Source organism: Oncorhynchus mykiss, chromosome 24 (assembly GCF_057628025.1).
Source record: "Oncorhynchus mykiss isolate SJ-2025 chromosome 24, ASM5762802v1, whole genome shotgun sequence".
Classification (NCBI taxonomy): Eukaryota; Metazoa; Chordata; class Actinopteri; order Salmoniformes; family Salmonidae; genus Oncorhynchus; species Oncorhynchus mykiss.
The window spans coordinates 26676717-26700395 of NC_143045.1; the positions used below are offsets into that span (position 1 = coordinate 26676717).

The following is a 23679-nucleotide window of genomic DNA, read 5'->3' on the forward strand; positions in this document are numbered from 1 at the left end:
GTAGATGGTTCCGTTTCTCCCATGTACACGAGTCTCACCTGAGCTGTTCTCTCTCTCTCTCCACACTCACTCCACAGGTGCTCTCAGCACCCCGGCCCTGGTTTATGGCTCGGACTCAGATAGGAGTGGTTAAAGTCACTGTCTCTCATTGCACGCCTTTGTCGCTCTTTCGTCAGCCGGTTAGGGAGGGTTTTGAGGTTTACACACACACTGTGGTCAAATTATTCCTACCATGCATTAAGACACTATCTGACCACCTTCCCATGATAACCTCAAAGTACAGATCATAACAATAGTTTAGTTCATTTAATTTCTGTTTCAGGAAATCCAGACGAACATTGACTATATGATGAATTTTGACATTAACCTTTTCTTCATAACATTATCTCAACGACAAATGTCAAAAAGCATAACGAATTGTTACTGCTAAAACCATTTTTCTAAATTAGTACATACTCCTTTATTCTACTGGCGACCTCTCGGGAGAGTTACCAGATTATGAAGTTAGCACCCTAACCACTCACAGAATTCCACACTCCATTATCCAATCTGGTAAAATTTGTATCAAAACACAAAATAAAATCAGCAATACATATATCACAATCCATTAAAAAAAATTGTCATCCCTTATTAACATTTATCTTTCTATAAGCAGACTGGACACTGTACCACTGTAGAAGTACACAAGGACCAGGACCTCAGGGAACTGGTAATTTTCCCCTTTGGAACACGTGATTCAAAAACATGTTAAATCAAAAATAAACAAATTCGAATAACTAATCAACTTAGAATTACAACTCTTTAACTCCCTACGGAAATAATAATCTCCTAAAGTAATGGTACAATTTGGATCGAGACTGGTGTTTCTCATTCATTTTATAATTAAATCCCCGTGTTCCGTTAATTTCTAGTGAGGTTGATCATTGCTCACGAGAATTTTTTTAGGATACAGGGCATTCGACACCATTAAAATGTTTCCTCCACCTTTTCTTTCCTTGTCTTCAGAAACAATTTAAGTACCTTTTCAAAAAATTCCATCCTTATGCATTCCCAATTTAACTGAATTGAAAAGACCCCATCCAAAAAAATCGCACAGTATCAATACACCACTAAACGCACATTCGGAACCAGTAAATGGTGTGTGCGTGCTGGTGAACCGTAGGTCCAGAACACACATGAACTGGCCTCACTTATTATCTTGAACTCGTTTATGGCCTAATCCAATTACATTAATACCGCAAACTGCCGAATATCACTAACTGCTCTCCTCCTTCAATCTCAGGGGAGCTTCCAAATCAAAATAATGAAACCGCTCTTTCGGAAAAGTGTACATTCCGTTATCATTCACTATGCAACATTTTAATCAGCAATCCAAAAGTATTAATTATAAACTAAACCTGTTAATTGTAAATTCACTGTCCTTACTCCAAACATGAAATGTTTGTTTTAATCCACCCCATTATTTATTTAGCATGTACTACCCTTAGACACGGCGACAATATCTTACCACCGAGTCTAACACTGGTCTTCTTACCTCATTATTCTCCATAACCACCACATAAAACATTTTAAATTTCATTTTAGGTTTGGTAACCCCTATACCAATTCCTCGTGACCCCTCCACCCTTTCGAACATTCTAGAATAAATTCCAGAATAAGACTACATAAAACGTAAATCTATTTAAAAATAAAACCACAAAATGTCTCATGATATCAGAAAAAACTAAACAAGGCATTCAGAGTTTGCAAGGAGTGTTTAGCCATCTAATTTAAATGTGTTACCTTTAGAGTCCATTCCCCTGGCATTTCGCCTAGATTCTTCAACCCAAAATAAGTTTTCCTGTGGCAAATTTAGCCAATTTCCCATTGTAAGGAATCCGCAATATTTCATCCCTGGCTTCTACTAAAAAGTGAGGTAAAACGTGATCTCATAAGTCTTCCTTCACATAGAAACTGTCATTTCTATGAATCATTTATCGATTGAACCGCTAGGTGAAAGTTTAATTCCTGCTACTTTCCGGAGGACTTTCAGGAGTTTTTCAGTCTTTTTGTCCCAGCTTTGATGCACCTGTGCTGACTTCGCCTTCCTGTGACATCGGGTGTTGTAGGTGTCCTGGAGGGCAGGTAGTGTGCCCCTGGTGATGCGATGTGCATACCGCATCACCCTCTAAAGAGCCCTGCGGTTGTGGGCGTTTCAGTTGCCATACCAGTCGGTGATGCAACGCGACAGGATGCTCTCAATTGTGTACCTGTAAAAGTTAGTGAGGGTTTTCGGAGACGAGCCAAATTGTTCAGCCTCTTGAGGTTAGAGGCACTGTAGCGCCTTCTTCACTACACGGTCTGTGTGCGTGGACCATTTCAGTTTGTCGGTGATATGTACACGAGGAACAAAAAACTTCCCACCACCTCCACTGCTGTCCCGTCGATGTGGATAGGGGGGTTCTCCCTTTGCTGTTGTCCACAGTCATCTCTTGTTATGCAGACATTGAGTGAGGTTATTTTCCTGACACCACACTCCAAGGGCCCTCACCTCCTCCCTGTAGGCTGTCTTGTTGTTGGTAGTCAAGCCTACCTCTGTAGTGTTGTCTGCAAACTTGATGATTGAGTTGGAGGTGTGCATGGCCACGCAGTCGTGGGTGAACAGGGAGTACAGGAGGGGGCTGAGAACGCACCCTTGTGGGGCCCCAGAGTTGAGGATCAGCGGAGTGGAGATGTTTCCTACCTTAAACACCTGGGGGCGGCCCGTCAGGAAGTCCAGGACCCAGTTGCACAGGGTGGGGTCGAGACGCAGGGTCTCAAGCTTAATGATGAATGTGAAAGGTACTATGGTGTTGAATGCTGAGCTGTAGTCAATGAACAGCATTCTTACATAGGTATTTCTCTTGTCCAGATGGGATAGGGCAGTGTGATGGCGATTGCATCGTTTGTGGAGTGGGTCTAAGGTGGAGGTGATATGATCCTTGACTAGTCTCTCAAAGCACTTCATGATGACAGAAGTGAGTGTTAGTTATTTAGTTCAGTTACCTTAGCTTTCTTGGGAACAGGAACAATGGTGGCCATCTTGAAGCATGTGGGGACAGCAGACTGGGATAGGAATTGATTGAATATGCCCGTCAACACACCAGCCAGCTGGTCTGTGCATTTTCTGAGTACGTGGCTAGGGATGCCGTCTGGGCCGGCAGCCTTGCAAGGGTTAACATGTTTAATTTATTTTACTCACGTTGGCCACGGAGGAGGAGAGCCCACAGTCTTGGGTAGCGGGCCGTGTTGGTGGCACTGTATTGTCATGAAAGAGCGCAAAGAAGTTGTTTAATTTGTCTGGGAGCAAGATGTCGATGTCCACAACGAGGCTGGTTTTCTTTTTGCAATCCGTGATTGTCTGTAGACCCTGCCACATACGTCTTGTGTTCGAGCCGTTGAATTCCGACTCCACTTTGTCTCTATAACATTGAAGGTTGTGCAATGTAACAACAATATTTAGACTTAGGGTTGCCACCCGTTTGAGAAAATACGGAATGGTTCTGTTTCACTGAAAGAATAAACATTTTGTTTTTGAAATGATAGTTTCCGGATTTGACCATATTAACGACCAAAGGCTCGTATTTCTGTGATTATTATAATAAAGTCTATGATTTGATATTTGATAGAGCAGTCTGGCAATACTAAAGTGCCTATTAGAACATCCAATAGTCAAAGGTATGTGAAATACAAATGGTATAGAGAGAAATAGTCGACGAGTCATAATTCCTATAATAACTGCAACCTAATATTTCTTTACTGGGAATATTGAAGAACTGGGAATATTGAACTATCAGCTTTCATATGTTCTGAGCAAGGAACTTAAACGTTAGCTTTTTTACATGGCACATATTGCACTTTTACTTTCTTCTCCAACACTGTGTTTTTGCATTATTTAAACCAAATTGAGCATGTTTCATTATTTATTTGAGACTAAATGGATTTTATTTATGTATTATATTAAGTTAAAATAAGTGTTCATTGTTCATTCAGTATTGTTGTAATTGTCATTATTACAAATATATATATATTAAAATCGTCGGAGTAATCAGTATCGGCTTTTTTTGGTCCTCCAATAATCGGTATCGGCGTCGAATAATCATAATCGGTTGACCTCTAGTTACAATCCCGGATATCTCTTTGGAAAGCAACTCTAGCCCTAATTTTGTCGACTTTGTTAAAACCTCTCTGGGGTATGTGGGACTCGTCCCACCTGGCCAAAAGCCAGGGCAAATGCAGAGCGCCAAATTCAAATAAATTACTATAAAAATCTAACTTTCATTAAATCACACATGCAAGATAGCAAATGAAAGCTACACTTGTTGTGAATCCAGCCAACGTCAGATTTCAAAAAGGCTTTTCGGGCGAAACCAAACAATGCTATTATCTGAGGATAGCACCATAGTAAACAAAGAGAGAAAGCATAGTTCAACCCTGCAGACACACAACACAGAAATAAAAATATAATTAATGTCTTACCTTTGACGAGCTTCTTTTGTTGGCACTCCAATATGTCCCATAGACATCACAAACGGTCCTTTTGTTCGATTAATTCCGTCAATATATATCCAAAATGTCCATTTATTTGGCGCGTTTGATCCAGGAAAACACCTTTAGGTATTTTAATACTTAAATAATTGATAAAATTTAAGACTGTGTTCAATAAAGGAAGAAAACAAACTGAAGCATGCTTTCTGGTCACGCGCCTCTATCTAACAGTACACTTCAAGTGACCCTTGTTCAAGATGGCTGTACTTCTTCATTACACAAAGGAATAACCTCAACCAATTTCTAAAGACTGTTGACATCCAGTGGAAGCGATAGGAACTGCAAGATTGGATTCCCAATGAAAACACATTGAAAAGAGTGACCTCAAAAAAAAAAAAATCTGAATGGTTTGTCCTCTGGGTTTCGCCTGCTAAATAAATTCTGTTTATACTCAGACATGATTCAAACAGTTTTAGAAACTTCAGAGTGTTTTCTATCCAAATCTACTAATAATATACATATCTTGTCTTCTGGGGATGAATAGCAGGCAGTTGAATTTGGGCATGCATTTCCTCCGGACGTGAAAGTACTGCCCCCGTCACCAAGATGTTAACTAGGGACTGGACATTAGCGAGTAATATACTTGGAAGTGGTGGGTGATGTATGTGCATCCGAAGGAAGACCGCTCCTCTAGAAGACTGCTAGAAGACCGCTCCTCCGACGGCGTTGTTTTGGGTCGGCCTCTGTAATCAGTTCAAATGCCCTGGGAGGTGCAGACAAAGATTCCGCTTTGGGAAAGTCGTATTCCTGGTCGTTGTGCTGGTAAGTTGACGTCTCTCTGATATCCAGTAATTCTTCCCGGCTGAATGTAATAACACTTAAGGTTTTCTGGGCTAACAATGTAAGAAATAATACATAAAAAAACTAAATAATGCACAGTTTCCGAAGGACTTGAAGCGAAGCGCAGTTAGAGATGGCAGCTATCTTTCTTTTCTCATTCAGTGCGTAAATAAGCGTGTGGCATGTTGCTATTCAAATTTCATCTGTCTTGCTGACTGTTGATGTTCAAATGTCACCTCAGTGAAATACCCACAACAATCAACCTTGTACCGGTCTTGTGTCCTAATGGATACAATATTTCCTTTTAGAATGTATTGTAGGCAATACTAATGTTTCTGTTTTCTTGTTGCTCTCCCATGCAGGTTTCCTGTTTGGTCAATGGGATGTTAGAGGTCTGGAGGTGTGCCAGAACTGAAGGAGCATGGTGAAGCACCAACCCCTGCAGGTTTACGAGAGGCAGCTGTGTTTGTCATGTCTCACAGGGATCTATGGGTGCCGGTGGAAACGGTACCAACGGTCACATGATGACACCACCAAGGTGAGTTCTGCCTAGCAGACCTTACGTTTATACCTAAATGACCATAATGGACATGGCATATTGGTGTTGGTATATGGAAGTTAGTAATTTCTGGAAGATCTATTATCGGCCAAATGTCAGTTGGTTGACTGGAGCGAGTGTAATCGAATGGTACCAGACAGTCCACTTAATTTTTTACGTTCCAAGTTCACTGCAGGATTACAGCACCACACTGCATCTTATATCTCACTATTAATTAAAAACACTCTAATTTGGCGTGTCTGTGAGAGCGTGCAGTGCATGTGGGCAGGATTCCTCCCTTATGCCATCCATTACCCATGCCCCATCTTTCAAGATGAATTTATAAAAAGCCATGTAGACCCACTGTTCCCTGGGCGCCGAAGATGTGGATGTCAATTATGCCAGCCTCCCCCGCACCTCTGATTCAGAGGGGTTGTTTTAAATGCGGAAGACACATTTCAGTTGAGTGCATTCAGTTGTACAGCTGACTAGGTATCCCCTTTTCCCTTTCCCATCCCGTAATAACCTGTCCTTGGGCTGTCACTGGAGGTGCCTTTGGCCTTGCAGAGCACCTACATGTCCTGGAACTGTGTTTAAGTCTGTACGTGCTGCAGATAGTATTCCATTTTTTTATCAAGCATTCAGAGCCTCCCCTTGGTCACATTCATCGCAGCCTTTATTTGTTTAAGTAGGTTTTCCATAATGCCAAGCTGCCCTGGTCTGTCAGATTTAGTACCACATCGTAATTGGAGCACAATAGTCCACCATCATCTAGCTAGCCTGGGACAAGTAGACAGAGCTGAGAGGGCTGAAACCTGTGTGTGAAATATAACGTACCGTAAATGTTTTAAGTGGCATAGAAATGTGATATACAGTGCCTTCTGAAAGTATTTAGACCCCTTGACTTTTTCCACATTTTGTAACATTACAGCCTTATTGCAAAATGTGTTTTAAAAAAAAAGTTAATAATCAATCTGAACACAATACCCCTTAATGACAAAGGAAAAACAGGTTTTTGTAAATGTGTGCAAATTTATTAAATTAGAAACTGATATCACATTTACTTAAGTATTCAGACCCTTTACTCAGTACTTTGTTGAAAGCACCATTTGGTAACGATTACAGCAGGGTGTCTTATTGGTTATGACGCTAGAAGCTTGGCACACCTGTGTTTGGGTAGTTTCTCCAATTATTTTCTGAAGATCCTGTGCACCTGAAGGATGATCAATGGAAACAGGATGTACCTGAGCTCATCGCAAAGGGGCTGAATATTTACTGAATATTTTTTTTTATATACATTTGTAAAAATGTCTAAACCTGTTTTCTCTTCGTCATTATTGAGTATTGTGTGTAGATTTGAAATGTATGGAAGGATCCATACGTGGAGGGAGAAAGGTAAAACGCATCAATCAGTCAAATGTATGTATAAAGCCCTTCTTACATCAGCTGATGTCACAAAGTGCTGTACAGAACCCTAACCCCAGCCTAAAACCCCAAACAGCAAGCAATGCAGGTGTAGAAGCACGGTGGCTAGGAAAAACTCCCTAGAAAGGCTGGAATGTAGGAAAAAACCTAGAGAGGAACCAGGCTATGAGGGGAGGCCAGTCCTCTTCTGGCTGTGCCGGTGGGGATTATAACAGAACATGGCCAAGATGTTCAAATGTTCATAGATGACCAGCAGGGTCAAGTAATAATAATCACATTGGTTGTAGAGGGTGCAACACCTCCGGAGTAAATGTCAGTCGGCTTTTCATAACCGATCATTCAGAGTATCTATACCGCTCCTGCTGTCTCTAGAGAGTTGAGCAGCAGGTCTGTATGCCCTAGTCGGCTGGCCCTCGCTACATATGGCTCCAGGTAATTTATAAGTCTATGCTAGGTCACTCGTCACTCAGCTCACTGGTCACGGTAACAACACCCACCTGTAGCACGCGCTCCAGCAGGTATATCTCACTGGTCATCCCCAAAGCCAACATCTCCTTTGGCCGCCTTTCCTTCCAGTTCTCTGCTGCCCATGACTGGAACGAATTGCAAAAATCACTGAAGCTGGAGACTTATTTCCCTTACTAACTTTAAACATCAGCTATCTGAGCAGCTAACCGATCACTGCAGATGTACATTGCCCATCTGTAAATAACCCACCCAATCTACTTACCTCATCCCCATATTGTTTTTATTTACTTTTCTGCTCTTTTGTACACCAGTATTTCTACTTGCACATCATCTGCTCATCTATCACTCCAGTGTTAATTTGCTAAATTGTAATTACTCCGCTACCATGGCTTATTTATTGCCTTACTCCTCACCATTTGTGCACTCTATATATACATTATTTTTTTTCTATTGTGTTATTGACTGTACGCTTGTTTATTCCATGTGTAACTTTGTTGTTTGTGTCACACTGCTTTGCTTTATCTTGGCCAGGTTGCAGTTGTACATGAGAACTTGTTTTCAATCAGCCTACCTGGTTAAGTAAAATGAAATTAACTCAGCCCACTTAAGTGACGCACCCCTCCTAGGGACGGCATGGTAGACCACCAGTAAGCCAGTGACTCAGCCCCTGTAAATACGGTTTGAGGCAGAGAATTCCAGTGGAGAGAGGGGAACCAGCCAGGCAGAGAGAGCAAGGGCGGTTCGATGCTCCAGTGCCTTTCCGTTCACCTTCACACCCCTGGGCCAGACTACACTCAATCATAGGACCGACTGAAGAGATGAAAACTCTCTAAAGACTTAAAGGTCGAGACCGAGTCTGCCTACCCTACATGGGTAGGCAGACCATTCCATAAAAATGGAGCTCTGTAGGAGAAAGCCCTGCCTCCAGCTGTTTGCTTATAAATTCTAGGGACAGTAAGCAGGTCTGCGTCTTGTGACCGTAGCGTATGTGTAGGTATGTACGGCAGGACCAAATTGGAAAGATGGGTAGGAGCAAGCCCATATAATGCTTTGTAGGGTAGCAGTAAAACCTTGAAATCAGCCCTAGCCTTAACAGGAAGCCAGTGTAAAGAGGCTAGCACTGGAGTAATATGGTCACATTTTTTGGTTCTAGTCAAGATTCTAGCAGTGGTGTTTAGCATTATTGAAGTTTATTTAGTACTTTATCTGGGTAGCCGGAAAGTAGAGCATTGCAGTAGTCTAACCTCGAAGTGATAAAAACATGAATACATTTTTCTGCATCATTTTTGGACAGAAAGTTTATGATTTTTGCAATGTTACGTAGATGGAAACGGTTATATTTTAGATGACTGTACAACCATCAAGATTAATTGTCAGATTCAACAGAAGATCTCTTTGTTTCTTGGGACCTAGAACTAGCATTTATGTTTTGTCCGAGTTTAAAAGTAGAAAATTCCCTTTGGGTGTGGCATACAATTTGACACACTGTAACATGTATTGCAGTGGCATCCTACATCTCACGTGCACCTCAATCAAAAATATGTCCAAGTACCCTTTTTCTAGTTATAGGAATGACCTCTCGTCCTGTGAGCTTAGCATGCAAACTCTGCTGAGTGGTGGATGGATGAGCTATACGTTTTGACCTTTCATTCCTACCCTATTTGCCCTCAGGAAGGTAATGCTGCATGAGTTCTTTAAATCTTCAGATGGATGGAGCACATTCATGTTTGACAGGTCGAAGGCCACATGGAGAATTTTTTTTCATCCTTTGGTGGGAATAGGATCCTGTGGCTGTGTTTCCTGTTGTCTCTGAGACTGGTAGATATGGTACTGCAGAGTCAGCTGTGTGTTTGTGTGTCGCCTTGGCCACCATGGTCATGTGTGGCGGGCGCGTTGGCCCACTGGGGGAGAATTGGCCAATCAGCAGCCTGTCTGTGTATAGTACCACAGGATTATATTGGACCTGCTGTGGTGCTACTCTGTGTGTTTACCAGTCTCCTCCTTTGCCAGAATCTGCATCCCAACCTCAGACCCCCACTATGCCATGTTTCAGTAGCATATTTTTCTGCCTCCTCCCATGAGCCTATTATTATGGAAGTACTGTACTTTTGAATGCTGCTAACTAAGCATGAATAACTTCAGTATAATGAATAAAAACTCAGTAAAAGTATAACTGTAAAAATTAAGTTCAATTGGATGTCTACAGTCTACAAATTGGCATTACATTTTTTTGCGTTTTGTGTCACTTATTTTTTTGCTTATTGTGTACATAATGTTTCTGCTACAGTCTATGACCGAAAAATAACTTCTGGACATCAGAAAAACGATTACTCACCACGGACTGGAATAAATGTTTTCCTTTAATGAGTCCGATGAGAAGGATATCCTGCTTTCACTTGAACAGGCCCAGATCCACGCCTATTGGCTGTCCTTCTGAGAAGCCGGGGGCGAGCGAGTAAACTCCCACTGCCATCTGTTCTTCTTGCTAACGTGCAATCATTAAAAAATCTAATTGATGACCGATTTATTAAGATTATCCTACCAACCAAGATTATCCTACCTTCGTTCGGTCACCAAGATGTGTCCAAACAAAGAAATGGACAATATAGAGCTGGCAGAATTTTCAATGCACCGGCAGAACAGAGACACTACCTCTGGAAAGACAAGGGATGGGGGGGGGTGTCTTTCTGTCAATAACAGCTGGTACGGGATGTCTAATATTAAAGAAGTCTCGAGGTATTGCTCACCTGAGGTAGAGTACCATATGTTAAGTTGTCGACCAAACTATCTACCAAGAGTTCTCGTCTGTATTATTCGTAGCAGTCTATTTACCACTACAGGACTGTTTTGCTAGCACAGACTGTAATGTGTTCCGGGATTTATCCAATGGCATTGAGGAATACACCACCTCAGTCATCATTGCCTTCATCAATAAGTGCATCAATGATGTCTTCCCCACAGTGACTGTACGTACATATCCCAACCAGAAGCCATGGACTACAGGCAATGTCCGCATCGAGCTAAAGGCTAGAGCTGCCTCTTTTAAAGGAGCGGGAGACTAATCCGGACGCTTATAAGAAATCCAGCTATGCCCTCAGACGAACCATCAAACAAGCAAAGCGTCAAGACAGGATTAAGATTGAATCGTACTACTTTGACAGGCTGGTCATGGCTCACATCAACAGCATCCTCCCAGACACCCTAGACCCATTCCAAATCGCATACCGCCCCAACAGATCCACAGATGACGCAATCCCAATTGCACTCCACACCGCCCTCCACACCGCCCTTTCTCACCTGGACAGAAAGAACCACTATGTGAGAATGCTGTTCCTCGACTACAGCTCAGCATTCAACACCATAGTGCCCACGAAGCTCATCACTAAGCTAAGGATTCTGGGACTAAACACCTCCCTCTGCAACTGGATCCTGGACTTCCTGACGGGCCGCCGCTAGGTGGTAAGAGTAGGCAACAATATGTCTGCCACTCTGATCCTTATAACTGGGGCCCTTCAGGGGTGTATATTTTGTCCCCTCCTGTATTCCCTGTTCACCCACGACTGTGTGGCCAAACACGACTCCAACACCATCAAGTTTGCTGATGACACAACAGTGGTAGGCCTGATCACCGACAACGATGAGACGGCCTATAGGGAGGATGTCAGAGAACTGGCAGTGTGGTGCCAGGACAACAACCTCTCCCTCGATGTAAGCAAGACAAAGGAGCTGATCGTGGACTACAGGAAAAGGCGGGCCGAACAGGCCCCCATTTAACATCGACGGGGCTGTAGGGGAGCAAGTCGAGGGTTTCAAGTTCTTTGGTGTCCACATCACCAACAAACTATTATGGTCCAAACATACCAAGACAGTTGTGTACACGACAAAACCTTTTCCCTCCCAGGAGACTGAAAAGATTTGGCATGGGCCCCCAGATCCTCAAAAGGTTCTACAGCTGCACCATCGAGAGCTTCCTGACCGGTGGCATCACTGTCTGGTTTGGCAACTGCACGTCATCTAAGGCGCTACAGAGGGTAGTGCGAACGGCCCAGTACATCACTGGGGCCAAGCTTCCTGCCATCCAGGACCTATATAATAGGCGGTGTCAGAGGAAAGCCCATAAAATTGTCAGAGACTCCAGTCACCCAATTTATAGACTGATTTCTCTGCTACCGCACGACAAGTAGTACCGGAGAACCAAGTCTAGGACCAAAAGCCTCCCCAACAGTGGTTAGAGCGTTGGACTAGTAACCGGAAGGTTGCAAGTTCAAATCCCCGAGCTGACAAGGTACATATCTGTCGTTCTGCCCCTGAACAGGCAGTTAACCCACTGTTCCTAGGCCGTCATTGAAAATAAGAATTTGTTCTTAACTGACTTGCCTGGTAAAATAAAATAAATAAAAAAAATACCCCCAAGCCATTAGACTGCTGAACAATTCATAAAAATTTCCACCGGACAATTTACATTGACCCCGCCCCCCCCCCCCGCCTTTGTATACTGCTGCTACTCGCTGTTTGTTTGTTACTTATGCATAGTCACTTCGCCCCCACCTACAAATGACCTCAACTAGCCTGTACCCCTGCACACTGATTCGGTACTGGTGCCCCGCTGTAAATAGCCTCGCTATTGTTACTTTTATTATTACTTTGTTATTTTAGCCTACTTGGTAAATGATATATATTTTTTAACTGCACTGTTGGTTAAGGGATTTTAAGTAAGCATTTCACGGTTAAGTCTACACTTGCTGTATTCAGCACGTGGCAAATATAGTTTGATTTGATGTCCATTTATGCAGCTCCAACAGCCGAGGCCCTAGTGCTACAGCACCAAAGAGTCTCTGCAGAGATGGACTGACATCCAGGCCAACACTGAATATAATTGTGTCCCACATGGCAGAACAGACACACGGTCCCACACAAAGCCCTGGCCTACATTGTGAACCATTTTTGTTCTCTTTCAAATGAACAGGATGACTTTAAAGGGATTACCTAGGGATTTAGGCAACGAGGCCCTTTATCTACTTCCCAGTCTGATGATCTCGTGGATACCATTTTTATGTCTCTGTTTGGGGTTTGAAGGAAGTTGCTAACTAGTGTTGGGGAATAATCAGAATTAGTTGGTAACATAGGTAAGATGTTTTATATTCATCATATGTTTGTAAGTTACTTCTCATCAGAATGTTTTTGAATTTTTGTATAATACTGTGGCGGGGTTGCAGTATCTGTTCTATGTCAAGACTAAGTTGCTTGGGCCGGAGAGAGGGGAAAGGTCAAGCGTGTATCTCTTGGCTCCACAATGTCTGTGTGCCAGTCAGTGTGTCTCTGTGATCTTGTCAAGATAGGATGGATTTGATATATGCCTGTTGATATGGAGGATTGGTTTATGGTTCTGAGTTTGAGAAAAGAACATAGTTTAGGAGACAAAGATGAGCGATATATTATGCCTATGCTGTCTGGCTATGTGTGTCTTTGCTATAAAGGATCTCAGTTGCAATGTGTAAGGGACTCTCAGAGAATTCATTGATAGACACTGAATTGATCTGAGAGTCACAGGGTTGTGATAGAGCTCATATAATTAAAGATGGACTTTTGTGATAACTAACTCTGACTTGTGTGTGGTTTGCTCTCATGATTTGGTAAATAGAGGAAACTTCCACGACACTAGCGCTAGTGCAGTTGCTAACTAGCGCTAGTGCAGTTGCTAACTAGCGCTAGTGCAGTTGCTAACTAGCGCTAGTGCAGTTGCTAACTCGCGCTAGTGCAGTTGCTAACTCGCGCTAGTGCAGTTGCTAACTCGCGCTAGTGCAGTTGCTAACTCGCGCTAGTGCAGTTGCTAACTCGCGCTAGTGCAGTTGCTAACTAGCGCAGTTGCTAACTAGCGCAGTTGCTGGAAGTCTGAGTATCTGCTAGCAGATACCATGGACTTCTTCACTGTGCTAATTAGCCTTGGCTTGTGAAACTACCTCTAACTTCCTTCATACTGGACACAGAGCCATGAAAATGCTATCCACAAGTTCATCTGACTTGGGAAGTAGGTAAATAGCCTTATTGCCAAAATCCCAAAGTATCAATTTAACTATGGAATCTGTGCTGCCTTGTATTGGAGGCCTATAAATCATCTCACATTGGCAGATCACCTGTTAAGTGTGCCAGCACTGCCTGGTCAGATGACATCATCGATGCATCTTTAATAGCAAATGTTACCAATCAGTGTTGCTAATCAAAAGATCGATCACTTACATGTTTAAACATGACAGGCAGCGTCACTGAACCATGACCATGAGAGGTCTTAATGTGACATGGACTCGCTTCGTAATGCCCAGATTCAGAACAGAACAGAAGTGGTTGCTGTCGTCATCTCCCCTACGAGCTGGATAATAAACAGGCCAGTGTTCCTGAGCCTCCCTCTTTGTTAACTTGGTCTTTGAGTTAGTGGTTTGTAGAAAGGGTGGCCACGTCACTGGCACTGCAAGCTGATCTGCCCTCAGTAATAATTGAGTTTTTCCATTTAGCCAGTCTTTACCTGGAGCAGAATGGGTCTAGAAATAGGAACAAGCATAATTCTGTAGACTTGGTCTGTTAAATAAAATAGAGACACGTGAAACTGAAATCCTGTTCAAATAATTTGCTATCATCACTGTTTTATGTCGCAACTAAAGTCCGCACTAAACTAGAAAACCAGATGGGCAACATTCTAATATGGCAGGGAACATTCATGCAACATGCAGGGAGCATTCTCTTTGCTATCTTTTTCCTGTCTTCCTCTCAAGTCTTCCATTACTTCTTTAGTTCCCTGACAGAATAAAAGGTTCAACACCTCTGCAGAAAACACATTTACAGGCTGTCAGCTGTAGAAGTTACTGAGTAAACAAGCGTTAGGAGGATGTCTCTATATTCCTGTGGGACAGGGCCAAGAGGGCCTTGGAACACAAACCACGATGTGCAGTGATGGTGTTGGTGGGCCCAGGAGCGTTCTGTGATACAGGTGCGTATCCAGCACTCATCCTCAGACTTCTGTGTGATTCTCTTCCAAGAGACGACTAAACCAGCAGCCGCTAGGCTAGCTGAATGAGGGGTTGATGGTGATAGTATGTCATGAGTCTGTCATTAGTAAAGCTTTAGAGCGACTAGAAATCACAGTCCTAGGTTTTCTAATGTCTGATCATTTTAATTATGGAAATTTATTTTGATGGTAATTTGATTACGTGAAATGGAATTTGACTAATTTAAGCACTATGTTCATATAAGACATTCAGGTAAGCAATTATATTAATACCCTTTGGTGGAGGTCACGATCAATTGTCTTTGAAAACAAATTAACTGGTAACCTTTGTACTAATAGTGCCTTGTCTACCTGTCTCTATAGTTCAATAATCATATGTAAGCACCTTTCAGTCAGCCTGCACTCACGTTCGGTAGTGCTGACATTCAAACAATTTCTCTTAATATTGGGTGAGGAGGGGAATAGCCTAATCTTCCTGAATCCAGTCTCTCTCCAAAGGGAAATGTTTTCTGTCTGTCAGTTTGAATCCCTCTCCGGCTGTCTGTCTCTACTCAGATTCTCTTTGAGTTCGCTAAGTTCAAAACGGCAGGAGGGGACTGTTTACCCACTACAATTGCCAGTTATATTGAGGGGAATTATTCCATGTAGACATTAGAGGTTGATTTAGATAGGATTTTCCAATACCGATTATTGGAGGACCAAAAAAGCAGATATTTTAAATGTATTTATTTATTTGTAATAATGACAATTACAACACTACTGAATGAACACTTATTTTAACTTAATATAATACATAATGATTGACCATCATCTTGAACTTCTTCCATGTTCTAATAATTGCGCCAACAGTTGTTGCCTTCTCACCAAGCTGCTTGTCCATTGTCTTGTAGCCCATCCCAGCCTTGTGCAGGTCTACAATTTAACCCTGATGTCCTTACACAGCCTTCTGGTCTTGGCCATTGTGGAGAGGTTGGAGTCTGTTTGATTGAGTGTGTGGACAGGTGTCTTTTATACAGGTAACGAGTTCAAACAGGTGCAGTTAATATAGGTAATGAGTGGAGAACAGGAGGGCTTCTTAAAGAAAAACTAACAGGTCTGTGAGAGCCGGTATTCTTACTGGTTGGTAGGTGATCAAATATGTCATGCAATAAAATGCAAATTAATGACTTAAAAATCATACAATGTGATTTTCTGGATTTTTGTTTTAGATTCCGTCTCTCACAGTTGAAGTGTACCTATGATAAAAATTACAGACCTCTACATGCTTTGTAGGTAGGAAAACTTGCAAAATCGGCAGTGTATCAAATACTTGTTCTCCCCACTATACCTTTGACTATTGGATGTTCTTATAGGCACTTTAGTATTTCCAGTGAAACAGTATAGCTTCTGTCTCTCTCCTCGCACCTACCTGGGCTTGAACAAGGAACACATCGACAACAGCCATCCTCGAAGCATCGTTACCCATCACTCCACAAAGCTGCGGCCTTGCAGAGCAAGGTGAACAACTACTTCAAGGTCTCAGAGCGAGTGACGTCACTGATTTGAAACTCAATTAGCTCGCACCCCGCTAACTAGCTAGCCATTTCACATTGGTTACACCAGCCTAATCTTGGGAGTTGATAGGCTTGAACTCATAAACAGCTCAATGCTTGAAGCAGAGCGAAGAGCTGCTGGCAAATGCATGAAAGTGTTGTTTGAATGAATGCTTACGAGCCTGCTGCTGCCTACCACCGCTCAGACTGCTCTATCAAATATCATATCATAGACCTAATTATAACATAATAACACACAGAAATACGAGCCTTAGGTCATTAACATGGTCAAATCCGGAAACTATCATTTTGAAAACAAAACGTTTATTCTTTCAGTGAAATACGGAACCGTTCCATATTTTATCTAACGGGTGACATCCCTAAGTCTAAATATTGCTGTTACATTTTACAACCTTCAATGTTATGTCATAATTATGTACAATTCTGGCAAATGAATTAGTCTTTGTTAGGAATAAATGGTCTTCACACAGTTCGCAACGAGCCAGGCGGCCCAAATTGCTGCATATATCCTGACTGATTGCACGGAACGCAAGAGAGGTGACACAATTTCCCTAGTTAAAAGAAATTCATGTTAGCTGGCAATATTAACGAAATATGCAGGTTTAAAAATATATACTTGTCTACTGTTTTTAAAGAAAGGCATTGACGTTTATGGTTAGGTACACACACATTGGTGCAACGACAGTGCTTTTTTCGCGAATGCGCTTGTTAAATCATCACCCGTTTGGTGAAGTAGGCTGTGATTCAATGAGAAATTAACACCGCATCGATTATATGCAATGCAGGACATGCTAGAGTAGCTAGTAATATCATCCACCATGTGTAGTTAACATGTTAAGATTGATTGATCGTTTTTTATAAGAGAGATTTCATGCTAGCCAGCAACTTACCTTGGCTTCTTGCTGCACTCACGTAACACAGGCAGGCTCCTCATGGAGTGCAATGTAAGGCAGGTGGTTAATATTTCATTTTGTTTACCATAATCACATAGCTTTCGTTGGTTGGTGGAAGTGTAGGCTACCTTCTAGTACGTGTTATGTCCAAAAGGCTAACCAGAGAAAATACACTTTCAGCAGTAGTGTGTTATTTATGAGAGACTGTATTCTCTCCCCTGTGCTAGTGTTCAGTGAGTCCAGCCAGTCCGGGAGGTTACCAAGGTCTCCAATGTTTTCCTGAACTTTTCAACTCTTTAGATATGAGTGTCCAATGACAACACGCTGTTTCAGATCAAAAGCTGACCAAGAAGATCAGGTAATACCAAAATATCTAGGGTATCATATTAGTTGTAGCTATGAGGTCAGCAGCTCCACAGAGCTGAAGAGGCCATTATTTTCTATAATAAGTAAAGCCACGGCCAGTTGGTGCTCCTGACAGTTCTGTCATAACTGGAGAGAGGGTCGAGGACCAGAGGGCTGGAACCCTCTAACCCTGATCTTCTCAGGGCAATGTTGTTGGTCTGATAGGTGGGCCTTAGCTGGGTGGGGAAACACACTAATGATTTTGAGTTGTGAAGGGATTAGGGCTGTGATGAGCTGTGGGACATCTAGTGACAACCCCACCAGCTGCTGGTCTGGCCCAGGACAACAAGGAGACTGGGCAGACCACTGCCTGAGGAAAGGGTGGGTGATGGTGGGAAGGACTCTCGCTCGCTATCCCGGCCTGTGTACACCTGCTTCAGTCCCTAGTTGCATTCTTGAAAAAAACAAAATGTATTGAATATTTAAATCATACAATATACTTGCAGTGAAGCCGCTCAACAACTACATCACATTAGTCATCTAATGGACTCCCATCCAGAGCGACACACAGAAGCAAACAGGGTCAACGCCCTGCTCAAGGGCACATCGACAGATCTCCCACAAGGTCAAAAATGGGGACCCGATCCAGCGATCCATCAGCCACCGGCCCAAGCTCCCAACCGCCAGGCCACCAGCCCTCCAAGATCCCTCCCACAGTTCCCCAAGAGCTGCCCCTCAACCATCAGAGACCCCTCCCACAATAAAATAATAAATTCCCCACCTCCAAGACCCCCCCCCCCCCCCAATAACCAAGAAAATGAACGAAAGACAAGGAAAACAGAAAACAACAATGCAAACAACAAAAGTCATAACAGCAAGGCGAACTGAATGTTTGAGTGCATGTATAGCACTATTTGTTTGTGTGTGTGTGTATATGGATGTGTACAAACACCTGCACGGCATCATCCACAGGCAAACCATAGTTGCATTCTTCATAGTTTGGCATATTCCAGATAGTTAATTGATGATACACTTTGGACTGTAGTGTTAAGGGGTGAAGTGTGTTTTAATACAGGACTGAACAGATGCACAGTTTTGATGTTGTTGGTTCTGTTTTTTGTGCACCGTTTTATTTACTTAACAAATAAGGAACACTCAATGTGCACTTTATAATCAAAATACAGCTGTAGATAGAAGTCAAAGATCACACATACAACTGATGTCTCTCCTGAGTTCTGCAAAATAGGAAAAGTCCTAAATTATTTTAAGCCCAAAGTCCAGCTCTAGTGATGTAACTGCACCTTCTACTCATCAGACCAAGCCCATGCATACACAGCTATTTATAACTTGCAAGAGAGATACAATAGTTCCAGAGTTTTCTAAGAGCTCATCAGTAAATGTCCACTCCCCAAGTTGATTTACAGAGGTATGTCTGACTAGTCTCTTATCTATTTTACTCCCCTGCAGGGTTCTCTGTCTAATCTCTTTTAGCCTAGAGGTGCCTTCTCACAGACACCCTGCAATAATTCACACATCTCTCAGACCGTTTCTTTATAAGAGGCTGAGACTAGAAAAGACTGGAACAATTAAACCTTATAATGAATATATATATTATAAATGTATATTATAAATGTATAGGGTCCTAGACTACAGATAGATTTATATATATAATATAGATTAACTTTATCTAATTAATCTTGCACCAAATGTTTGATGTATTATAATTGATAATGCTTATGTTGTATTAATAGAAGGGGAAGGGCTATAAAACCCCTCCACATTTATAGGGTCCTAGACTACAGATTATATATATATATATAGTTAATCTGTAGTCTAGGACCCTATAAATGTGGAGGGGTCTTATAGCCCTTCCCCTTCTATTAATACAACATAAGCATTATCAATTATAACACATCAAACATTTGGTGCAAGATTAATTAGATATAGTTAATCTATATTATATATATAAATCTATCTGTAGTCTAGGACCCTATAAATGTGGAGGGGTCTTATAGCCCTTCCCCTTCTATTAATACAACATAAGCATTATCAATTATAATACATCAAACATTTGGTGCAGCCCCTATCATGACCCCAATTTGACCCCGTCAATGTATAGAAGCTAACTAAAGCATTATCCTATGAGATTGAGGAGTGTGTGAATACTAGGCGGAATTGGTTCTCTAGGCTAAAACGCTCTCAACACATTTCCATAGATATTGCCAAATGTGCCTTCTGGCATGTGGTAGCGTGTTTGCATGCTGTGTGTATATGATGAGTAATGGGTGGGTTCTTCCTCACGCCTCTTATCTTGCTTCCACAGAATTGACATGTGAAATAAGTGTAATTCTAAGTGTTCAATAAGTGCATTCAATAAATCTCATGCATATTATTCAATTTGGGATTTTTTTTTAATTGAAGGATTGGATACCATTTAGCATGAGGACTGTTGATTTGTTGAAGTAGTATTTCTGTGGATTGACTGGGCTAATGTAGTTTGAATTGTCGTGCCTTACTGTAACATCATTAATTCTGCAGACATAATCCTGTAGCCTGTGGATTCCTGTGGATTCCCTTTCAGTGGATTCCCTTTCAGTGGATTCTCTCCCAGTGGATTCCCTCCCAGTGGATTCCCTTCCAGTGAACTTCACGTGCCTGCATGCTTGATTTGATAGACCCAGCCCTCAAGGGTTGGTGTGGAATTAGCTCATTCCTCTACTGAGCTGCAGTCAGGAGCTACTGTAGATGGGACAGCAGTAGGGCAGGGGAATTCTGGAGCCTAATAATATTATCCTCATCATGGTGTTAGTGAATCATTCATTTATTATGTGCTCCTTCTGTCTGTCCTCCTATTACCTTGCTGGTGCACTTGGATCCGACGTTCTCCTTTTCTGTTTCAAACAGGGAGTTAAACCTGATAATGAGTTTACAGTATATGTGGACGTTCTAGTCTAGCATCATTACATTCATTATAATTTGCCTGCCTGTGATTTTTTTTATTTTTATGACCGTCTCGTGGGAGCGCTCTCTAGCTTGCTGACCTGCAGTGAAGGTGGACTGTTCCGTGCTCCATGCTAGGTGTGTGTGTGATATCTTCTGTGCAGCCAAATGCTGGTTGGTCTATCTATAGTCATAATGACACTATAAAAGCCTGGAATCCTAGCAGGCATGGGTAGAGGCAGATGCTATAATGACTTTGGTACTGGGAGGTAACGAGAGGAATTGGCCCCATAAGAGAAAAGCCAATACAATCATAAAACACTACACTGCTGGCTGTTTAGATGGAGCCACTGGAGAATAGTGGAGAATACTCTGCTAGCCTTGGAGCTAGCAAGTAGGAAGGAAATTGGATTACGTGCAAGTACCTTTTGTGGAGTAGTCCCATTTAGGCACAGCAAAGCAAGATGGCCTTAAACATATACAAATATATTGCGTCAACTAAACTCGTTATACCTAAACTGGTCAGTAGAAAGCTACTGTGATGTAACGAGTAGAGCTCTTTTCTAAACATCTTGAAATATTAATTTAAAGATGCGCTATGCATACATCACTCTGCGTTTCCAGGTTGCTAAAATTCTAATAGTTAATTTGACTAAACATGCAAGTGTAGTGTAGAGAATCATTGTACCATCTAAATCTCTGTGAAATACCTTTTCAAAAACCAAAAATATTGTATTTTCAGATGTTTGAAGCTGGTGTTCAAAACCTAAAGTAAAAGATGCAAAAATGAAACTTAAGAACAGGAAGCATAGAAATAGCACATACAGAACATATCTACTGCTTTCAATCTGTGTGAATTTGGTCAGGTTGCCCCAGAGAAGTTGCATATTGCAGCTTTAAACAATTTAGAATATGCCGTTTGTTCGGCTGTACATGCAAATATGTTATTTAAGTGATGACATGTCTGCAATCTACTCCTCATATTTGGTCCTGAGAGACAGTGGAGGATCCTCTGATTTTTAGCAGTAATACGAGGGTTTACGGTTCCACAGAAGAGAATTATCCCCTGATCCTTTTCATCCCTCTATTTTTAGCCTCTGTTGGTCAATGAGGCTTAGGCTATGATGTATTCCATTCTTATTCAGGTGTCTGCCTGAACAAGCAGTACAGCAATTTTCATGACATTTCAAAAAATATATATACATTTTTCCCGGTAGAGGAAAGTAATTTCCTCACCCAGCTAGCAGAGTACAAGGCCGAATGAGTCGGCTCTGTTGGGCTTGAAAACCTCCCATTCAATACAATCTAAAACCTTTTATTTCCTCTCAGACCCATTAAATACTGTACTTTTACAAAAAAATATTCCTGACCTCTCTTGACTGGTCGATAAAATTGACCATTTAACCTCACTTGGACACGTTGTGTGATAAATATAACAAAAAGGTTGCATCCCTCATTTTTTAATGGAAGTTCAACATACTGTATGATTCAACAGACTACTAGATCTATTACACTCAGTACATTTTGACTTGGTTCCTTGTTTCGACTGTAGTCAGAAAGCAGTTTTTAATGCTATGGTGTCGGCTCTGGCCTGAAGGCATATGTTCCTCCCTAAATAAAGCAAGCCTTGCAGAATGCAAATGTGATATCAGGCAGGCAGGCCGTATCATGCCAGACATCTCTGATTTGATCAGCTCCTAAACAGCAGCAGAGAAGAACAGCGAGACAGGATTAATGTTCAGTCATACTGTACACCAGTGGTTCTTAACCTGGGTTCGATCGAACCCCAGGGGTTCGGTGAGTCAGTCTCAGGGGTTCGGCAGAGGTCACGACACACATCCGACTCATATGATTCGTGATGACACGCCCTGCTTGGCCATTATTGGCTGCAGGTGATCACGCTACATCGCTTGGCCTAACTGTGCTGCAGGGAATTTGGTGTGCTCAGTAGTTGACTTGTGACTGTCGTGATGGAACGTCTTGTGATTTTTTTCTTAATATTTTAATCCCTTCATACTTACTATGTCGAGCAAAAAAAGAAAGTGGTCGGACGAATATGTACAATATGGATTCACATGTATAACGGAACGTGATGGGAGTCAGCGTCCTAACTGCATGATTTGCAATGTCAAGTTGAGCAATTCTAGTCTAGCACCGGCAAAACTAAGAGAACACTTCCTTAAGCTGCATGGAGATGGAAAATACAAGAACACAACGCTCGCTGAATTCAAGGTGAAGAGAGCCAGACTAGATGAAAAGGCTACTCTGCCTGTTCTCGGCTTTGTACCCATCAACAAACCGATCCTCACAGCATCGTACGAAGTTGCTTACCTGATCGCAAAGCAGGGCAAACCACACACCATTGGTGAAACACTCATAAAACCAGCTGTGTTGAAGATGGCGAATATCATGCTGGGAGAAGAGGCTGAAGTTAAGTTAAACCAAATTCCTCTTTCAAATGACACCATCAGCGACAGAATAGAGGACATGAGCAAAGGCTTCAAGCCCGGCAAAATTCAGCCTTCAACTCGACGAGACCACAGACGTTTCCAATCTAAGCCAGCTTGCTGTATTCGTGCGCTATGTGAAAGACGACGTGATAAAGGAAGATTTTTTATTTTGTAAGCCTCTTACAACAACGACTAAGGCAGCCGATGTGAAGAAACTTGTGGATGACTTCTTCAAAGACAACAATCTTTCGTGGGATATGGTTTCTGCAGTTTGTTCGGACGGAGCTCCAGTCATGCTGGGAAGAAAGTCTGGTTTTGGTGCGTTAGTGAAAGCTGATGCACCGCACATCATTGTTACGCATTGTATTCTGCACAGGCATGCGTTGGCAACAAAAACCTTGCCTCCAAAACTGGCAGAAGTATTAAAAATGGTAGTGGAATGCGTGAACTATGTGCGAACTAGTGCTCTGAGGCACCGCATCTTCAGTGAGCTGTGTAAAGAAATGGGCTCTGAATTTGAGGTACTTCTGTACCATTCTAATGTCTGGTGGTTATCCCGGGGACAGTTGCTGAATCGTGTTTTTGCCGTGGAATTAGCCCTGTTTTTGCAAGAACACCAACATTGTCATGCAGATTGCTTCAACAATTCTGAGTTCATTCTCATTTTAGCGTACATGGCTGATATCTTCGCAGCTCTCAATCATCTCAATCAAAAGATGCA

The 23679-nt window shown here is 42.1% G+C and overlaps 1 protein-coding gene across 4 annotated transcripts in view; it reads left to right on the forward strand.

Annotated features, from left to right (window-relative positions):
- LOC110504078 (glycerophosphodiester phosphodiesterase 2) overlaps positions 1-23679 on the forward strand; it is a 104989-nt gene that overhangs the window by 41613 nt on the left and 39697 nt on the right. For all 4 annotated transcript variants that reach the window (XR_005039309.2, XR_016491407.1, XM_036961226.2 and 1 more), the window contains exon 2: positions 5709-5884. Coding sequence is in view for 1 of the 4 variants with exons in the window: in XM_036961226.2 (XP_036817121.1) it covers positions 5768-5884 (117 nt within the window). In the remaining 3 variants the exon portion in view is untranslated. The remainder of the gene's footprint in view (positions 1-5708; positions 5885-23679) is intronic.